This window comes from Ciona intestinalis, chromosome 3 (genome assembly GCF_000224145.3).
Source record: "Ciona intestinalis chromosome 3, KH, whole genome shotgun sequence".
Taxonomy (NCBI): domain Eukaryota; kingdom Metazoa; phylum Chordata; class Ascidiacea; order Phlebobranchia; family Cionidae; genus Ciona; species Ciona intestinalis.
The window spans coordinates 346,470-354,496 of NC_020168.2; the positions used below are offsets into that span (position 1 = coordinate 346,470).

At 36.4% G+C, this 8,027-nt stretch overlaps 1 protein-coding gene and 1 pseudogene across 1 annotated transcript; both read right to left on the reverse strand.

Annotated features, from left to right (window-relative positions):
- Window positions 1-360: 360 nt before the first annotated feature.
- LOC100177799 lies at window positions 361-2,125 on the reverse strand (annotated as a pseudogene).
- A 107-nt stretch (window positions 2,126-2,232) lies between these two features.
- Window positions 2,233-6,594, reverse strand: LOC100176171 (bifunctional arginine demethylase and lysyl-hydroxylase JMJD6-A). The gene is made up of 7 exons (XM_002127913.5): window positions 6,206-6,594; window positions 5,127-5,426; window positions 4,423-4,594; window positions 3,872-3,998; window positions 3,625-3,781; window positions 3,020-3,211; window positions 2,233-2,415 (listed from the first exon to the last, which is right to left on the reverse strand). The coding sequence occupies exons 1-7, from the start codon at window positions 6,391-6,393 to the stop codon at window positions 2,382-2,384; spliced, it is 1,170 nt and encodes a 389-aa protein (XP_002127949.1). The 5' UTR covers window positions 6,394-6,594; the 3' UTR covers window positions 2,233-2,381.
- Window positions 6,595-8,027: the final 1,433 nt, after the last annotated feature.

The window sequence follows — 8,027 nt, forward strand, 5'->3', positions numbered from 1 at the left end:
GACTGCATTGTCGCGACTTGAATAGACCGTTGGTATTTGTTTGTTAGAGGCTCAAGATATTTCCCATCTTCCCCCTCCCTAATATATTAGAACATTGCGTCTTGCAGAGAAAGGCCAATATTTTAAAAGGCCATTATGGTACTCGGAAGCACTTTATCTAACGTCGAGCTATGTAGGTTATACATCTATTGTTATTTCAGACGCGCTACTATTGTTGAGCAGAAATAAAATTTATTAAGTTGTAGTGATCGATCTTAAGTTGTATTTTCAAACTGAACGTAAGGTATAAGCAAGCTGAAACTTGTCAGGCAAATAAATTTGTACAGCATTGTATATACCGTGTAAAATAATCAGCCACAAAGTTACATACGTGGTACTCATAAGCGAGCATGGGGCGTGAAACAGAACATCCGTGTTATAACGATTATGGCTGTCCCGCCACGCGATTATAAATAAGTTACATTCACTTCTTCTGGTGCATGGATTTATCAATAACTCTACTCCTGCTCGTCTTCGTCGCTTTCCTCCACGTCACTCCTGGCATCTTTCTCCACCGTTCCCACCCTTATCATACGGATCGCCATCTTAACGATGATCACCGCCCAAAATACATGCAGCAGTTGGAGAATTACAAGTAAAGCATTAAACAAATAGTATCCTGGGAAAGGTTCTAATACCCAATATACTTTCACCAAAGTAGTGTGCAATATATAGTAGGGGTAAATCAGGATCCGAGTTATAATAAATACAACTGAGAACACTACAAAACCAACATCTGCAATCTTCTGCTTGCCCGCATAAAATAAAGTTTTAGAAATTTCCAGAAAAATATCGGATATATCGTGTATGACCATAACCATTGTTCCGATTCTAACAAAGTTTGCCACGTAAGAAAACATGATCAACAAAATAGTTGCCGCGTGGTGAATTAACTGCTCAGGAAAGTCTTTTCTTTTAACGTCACTCATGATTGAAAACAGGAGGGAAATATAGAACCCACCTTCCAGCATGTAGTAGTAATACACAGTTGTCCACAGGTTTTGCTTTGGATAATCTACCCAGCATTGCACAGTATCCCAAAACCAAGGCGAAGGTATGAGTGTATATAAACCGTATACAAAAGCACTGATGTAAAATAAAGTGCGCCAGCTGGACTCTTTAAACTTACAAACTAAACTTGGTCTATCCAGGTTTCGTCTCAAACGAAACCAAGTCAGAATTTTCTTATTACTCCAGTCGAGTCGTTTGCTTAGAGCTGTTGTGTCTTCAGCGGAAGGCCTCTTACATATTTTGTACATCGTTTCCATCACTTCATTAGGTTCAGGACGTTTTCGCTGGTCCACAATACCCATATTTTGAGCAACTTTAGACATGCATATGTCAAACATATAACGTAAGCAAAGTATTCCGATCGCCAATATCGGCATTAGATATAAATCAGAAGCTCTAGCAATCTGTATGCCTGGTTGATCTTTCAGTTCTCCGAATGTAATTCCTGCCGGCAACCAAAACCAATCTGACCAAAACCACTTTGAAACGTCCGCAAGGCAAACCATATCTACTAAAATGAAAAACCGATATAACTTGAAGATGCGACAACGAAAAAGATTTTCTGAAAGTAAAAACGCATTTTTTTAAACCAAACGAAGTTCAAAAGCACAGTTGTTATTGTAGCGGTTGACTGCACTTCGAGCACAGATATTGATACAGTTTACCAAATTTACTTAATGCTAAAAGGTTGAATATTAAACAGCCGTGTTGCGCACCTATTACATTTGGCCCACCCCTTACTGTTTGTAATTCAGAGACACATACTGCGTGTTTCGAAAATGATGATAATCTACCATCGTTTGGTGTTAATTTACTCTCCTTTAATTGACTTCACACTTCTGGTTTCTGCTATAAAAGACCTCCTAAATCGAACGTAAAACATTATACCAAACCTAATTTTCCCTCCTCCTAAAAAGCTAAGCTGAAACTTTCTATGATACCTTACTTAAAAGTTTGATTCATGTAACTTATTTTCTTAACTAGCTTTACAAAATTTAACTGTCGTGTCGGATTTCCACAACCCTTTAAATTTTAAACGTTGTCGCTTTATTCGATACGTAATTGGAGCCGACGCTTGGTCCCTTTGTTGATTTGGACACTTGTGGTCATTCTAGACTGAGAAAACTAACGTACGGTAAAACACATTAAGAATTTTTACTGAAAAGTGAAACGACGCAGACATGCTATATGAGGAGACATAATTTATTCACAAGTTGACTATTGCATAATTCACAGCAAGTCGCATGGATTACAAAAGCGGCAGATGATTTGGCTAGCACACATTGTGAACGGCAGGAACAGAGAGACAAAACTTCCTTGAGAAGCGGCATTTAGTTTGTTTCTGTTCGTTGACGCTTGCCCGACCTTTGAAGAATAAAATATAAACGGAGACAAATTACGATAAACATAGGAAGAAATGGCAAAAAGTGTATATTAAGAATAAGAAAAACAACTCGATAATTAAACTTACCAATAATGGATATAAACTCCCAGATTTAGTTGGAAAGATGACGCCTATACCATATACTGTTACTGTAGTGTGGTGTGCAAGTTACACAACCCGTATATCACTTATTGTTGTGATGTATATATGCGGCGCTATGGCATAATGGCTAGCGCCTGCCTCAACCCAAAGGTTACAGATTCAAGGCTTATTGCTGCTACCATTGTGGCCGTATGTGTCCTTGGGCAAGACACCAAACGACAATTGCTGTAACCCAGTGGTCATTAATGGGTTGTCGTAATTCTCAGCCATTCATTAAAACAAAAAAAAATCCAAAAATCCCCAAAAAATAATCAACCACAAAGTTACATAAAACTTGTAAGTGGACATTCGTGTTATAACGTCATAACGACTGTCGTTTTCTGGCATCGCGAGGATAAAGCAAGTTACATATGTGGTAACTAGTAAACACGCATGAGGTGTATGAAACAGAGCACCCTTGTTAACAATAAAGTCATAACTTACTGGGAAGTTCCATTTGCAGTAAGTGAGGGCATCTGTCGCTTCCGTGTCTCCTTATCATCTTCATCTGATGAGCTGGAAGAGGAATCGCTTGAAGATGAAGAAGAATCAGAAGATGAGTCAGAGGTGATGTACTTTTCAGTGGAGATTTTATCAGCCATGGCCGCAACTTCTGGCCTTTCTTTCCTTAATATCCTGCGTTTAATTTCATTTATTGAGCACGTAGCGACCATACATGACTTTTCGTTAAAAAATGTTTAATTATTTGTCAGAGTTATTTCCATTCATCTTGAACCTTAATTCTTACATCCTATGTGAAATGTCTTATATTAAAAATAAAAGACCAGCATTCATACTTATAAAAAGGATTCACTTTTTGGCGTTACGTTTTTTGAATTTTAACAAAATCTTGGGTGCCAAAGAGGTGAATGCAATACTTTATCTTTGCCCAACTGTATAGACTGCTAATATCAGGGTAAAAGCAAGCTTAATACAAAGGTGTTTAAACTTTAAACACGCCCTTTCAGGCATCTCTAACACTGTACATATGGGTGTATCTTGTTGTATATATTTTTACTTGCAAAATACACATCACAAAGCTGAACTACCTAATCCACTTATGAGAAAGTTTTGGTCGGCCCTTGACAGTTTTCGGCCAAACAGTGGGAAAATTTGTTACCGAAGCAAAATTCTGAGTGACAGCAATAGTTGTGTCGAGGTTCAGTACAAGATGCCACCAACCACCAGGTACAAACACTGTTTCACCTGTGACATGTACTTGCATTAATACTAATGAAAAACACTCAATTCCTATCACAAATGATTTGTTATGATGATTTGTGACAAACAACTGACCTGGCTTTTGTAATATTTCTAATGGTTTAAATTCTTCAGGCCAATCCTTGGACAAAGTTCGGGGATAGATTGTTTTAAACCAAGTAATAGCTTCATCTTGTTGCAACAATCCTTCACTTCGTTTTACCTAAAATAGGTTGATGTTGCTGCTTAACTATGTTAAAGTAAGAAAAATATAGCAGTAGCAAAAATAGGCGCCAAACCTGGGGTGGCAGGGTGGGCATGAATACCTTGGAATTTTCTGCACTGCATTAATCAGTAAATATTAGAAAGTTAGAAACCAAAAGTGAAATTTGTTTTATTTTGACAAGGATTGATGACATGTTAAACTATCCTTGCATAACCTGCTACTAGAAGCATTGTGCATATATGTGATATGGTGACAGACATTTACATGGGTAAGTAGGGACATAATATAAAGGTCTCCCCAAAATGATTAATTTGAAATGATGCAAATTATTAAGTACAAAGCAGTGATAAAAAGTGGTTACAACCCCAATAAATAATATGTTCGCCACTGTCACTGTTACTAAAAATAATAATTATCCCACCTTTATCATCTCCTTTGGAGTTTTGTTTGGAAACATACACCAGCGTTTGTGACCCTTCACAAGAGCATTCCACGCGCTTGTCCCTAATGGATCAATATGAATCCCAGTGCCTGATAACCCTGGACCCATCACAAACCACCTATAAGGTGGCCTCTTCTTTTCCCCTGCATACCTGCATTATTAATCATGATAATATTTTATTATAACCACTAATGTCACTTTAAATTTAAGAGTGATATATTACCTTATTGAACTATATAGTTCGTTTTGCGTTTTCAGCTTGTGGCAAAAAACTTACCAAGCTTAATATTATTATTATTAGTATCAATATGAATGAGTGTTACTCTTACTTTATCCTTGCGTGATCGGAAAAGGATAGTCGTTATAGCAGGAAAAGGACAGTCATCATTATGTTTCACACACGTCGCTTTTGTGTATCTATCTAACCTTGTGGGTAATTGTTTTTCCGTACGGCTGACAATTTAGACAACCAATTAGTGACCACTGGGTCGGAGCAATTACGGTTAAGTGTATTGCCCAAGGACACATATGCCCACAATAAGCCTTATTGTGGACACATATGCCCACAATAAGAAAATAAAACAGAAGGACAGTCATTATATTTAAAATGGAGTTTTTATTTAAAACTAATATAAGAATGTGTCGGCAAAGAATTTTTCTTTGGTTTTCACACAAAATTTTACCTGAATAGGTCATCCTTGAAGTAGTTTGGTATTTCAAAGTCTTCCAAGAGTTGTTTACGTTTGGGGTGTTCACCGTAATTGCTATCGAATATATAAAGAGGACTATCATCTTTCGTGGTTCTCATATAATCAATGTAATATTTCATTTTCATTTTAACAGAGTATCCATCATTGTCCTCTCCACATTTAAACTTTTGGTTCCGATATTTTTTCTTCAGTCTTTCCAGGGTCCATTTTTGGTTAGCTAGCCATGAGTTTTGAGTGTTTAACAGCACTACTGGAATATTTGGTTTCTCATACCTGTAATTCGAAATAATTCACATGTGAGGCCTCTTTTTTAATATAACTAAACAACTTCATATTCAAAAAATGTATACATCTAACTGCCAGCAGCAGTGCAGAAAAACATATTGTGTTTGCCACTCAACTGCCAGGTTGTCAGCAAGTTTCCAAGTGATCTGGATAGTGCATGTTGAAACTGTTAAATGATTCGAGATTTTAAGATGTTTATAATGTTTGTATAAGGCAACATAACATAGATTGGCCAAGTTATATGATAACACTCTATGAGTGATGGAGAAAAGATTTTTAAAAATTATAGCTAAGTGTTTTAAAATGAAAGTATTAGGTAAATTTAGCACTAGTGAAGAATCTTAGAGCCAGTCTGCAGAGTATGGCAGTTCCTGACGAGATCTCTCGCGTGCAAGGCGGTTATTTTTCGCGTGCGCAGCGTGCTATCATTAAAAATCTGCGTGCAAAGCATGTACATTTTCAAGCCACATTAGGAAATCTTACTTAATTTAATACAAATTTTTTGTTTGTTTAATTAATTGGCGTGCTTGGGACAAATTGTCGCGTGCATCACCAAAAGTCTGTAAAAAAATCGCGCATGCACCTGCCATACTCTGCAGTCTGGTCTTAGAGTACGTTACACTTACATATTAGGCTGGTGGGAGGTGTAGTTAAGGGTTATAGGGGGTTTAGGGTTAACAAAATAACATAGGTAGTTTAGGGTTAACAAAGAACAGAGAGGGAGGATTCTTAACCAACACATTAAATTGAAATAATGAACAACTTACTGTTCAATAAAGTCTGCACATGACAACTTCCCAACGTCAACCCTTTCAACATTGTCCCTTACCGTTGAAAAGGAAACGTCAAACCATTGTTGATATTTCAAACCTGACCAACCTTCTTCGCCTTTTAGCTCTGGTCTTGCTGCTTTTTTAGCAGCTCTAATTCGCTTTCTAGATTTGTGATTAGACATTAAGAAGTGAAAAGTAGATACTTAACACTAAAATCCTTTTCCCACTCTTCTTTAATCAAATATAATACTTGACTCAGCCAAAAAAAAAATTAAACACACAATTCTATAGCATTGTGGTCTTATTATTTACCACACAAAAAGTCGTACTTCGTTATCAATTATACTAATCTAATAAATCCCTGAAAACAACAGTATACAGATAATTGCGTTAACAAATTTAATGCAGTATTTACTATTTACATCGATCTCGTGACAACTTTCCCGCGGTGAGCCTGAACCTGGCGGGCTTCATTACACGATAAGCCCTCTTGTGTCAGGAAGGTATCTACTCGAGCACAGAGTCCGTATATAAAAGACTCTGCTCGAGCATATGATAGCATGAATGATAAATGGATTTAACATTTAACCAAAGATAAAATGTATTATCTATGATTAAACTATAATTTAACTTATTTATCCTTGCGTAGCTGACAACGGCGGTCGTTATAACAAAACTGTTTTGTTCTTACACCTTGTGCCCGCTTATGCAATAGGAGTTGGCACGTATTTGTAACTTTGTAGTGATTACAGTTTCTGGATCAATTTATTTTTGTACTTTCTTTTTAAAAGGGGTCGTGATTTTCTAGAGATATTGCCGTTTAAAATGTTACAATAGAAAACACTGGCTTGAAATTAAGCTAGACGGAAAATACCTTTAGGAAACACCGCGATGACGTCACAAATTCCAGTCAATGCATTGCAAAGGGGGGTGTATGTTGTTATGAAATTCTAACTATATATCACTCAGTTATATTACGTTGTGTTGTACTTTTAACTCATGCAAAAAAACTAAAGAAATGCCAGAGAGATCCAAGTTTAATTCAAGCGCCCATTACCAGCAATATGATCCAATGTGGAAATAATAAATGTGAAAAAAACTTATATCATTACGTGATGTTTACTACTATGTTAATACCAATGTTTTCATTTAAAAAATATCGTAAATGAAACATAAACAAACATGTTTATAATTTGTACAAAAGTGGCAAACAGTAATATTTTTTAGTGCGCAACAAGAATACAGTTGCTGGTTAGTTATACAGTTTATGCTTAAAGCATTATCCAATAAATGACTATTGTAGGCTACTTTATAACTTATTAATTTACGAGTCACCGTTGCTACTACTTACCGTATAAGCCACCAACAGTAGGACAACTGTGCAGTTTAAATCCGATATGAAAAAAAGTGATCACGAAGTAACATACGCATTTTCCGGTCACGCGAAGATAAAGTGGTTTCATTCATTCATTCATTCATTCATTCATTCATTCATTCATTCATTCATTCATTCATTCATTCATTCATTCATTCATTCATTCATTCATTCATTCATTCATTCATTCATTCATTCATTTTTATATTCATTCATTCATTCATTCATTCATTCATTTATTCATTCATTCATTCATTCATTATCGAAAGCGTGAGTAATTTGCGAATGAAATGTTTAGCTTCGTCCCTAGTATTCTAATGGACCAACAGTATGCCAGCCTGCTTCGCCTGAATCTTGTGCATCACCAAACAAGACTGCAGTAACCGGCAATAAGGCTTTGTTTGTCAAGTAACCCTCGTCGGCTGTAGTAACCGAACCCGA

Coding starts and splice junctions, on each gene's coding strand:
- LOC100176171 (XM_002127913.5), bottom strand. CDS start 6,393: ATGTCTAATCACAAATCTAGAAAGCGAATTAGAGCTGCTAAAAAAGCA. Junction 5,427..6,205: donor TGTGCAGACTTTATTGAACA/GTAAGTTGTTCA, acceptor TTCGAATTACAG/GTATGAGAAACCAAATATTC. Junction 3,999..4,422: donor CTCCAAAGGAGATGATAAAG/GTGGGATAATTA, acceptor AACCTATTTTAG/GTAAAACGAAGTGAAGGATT.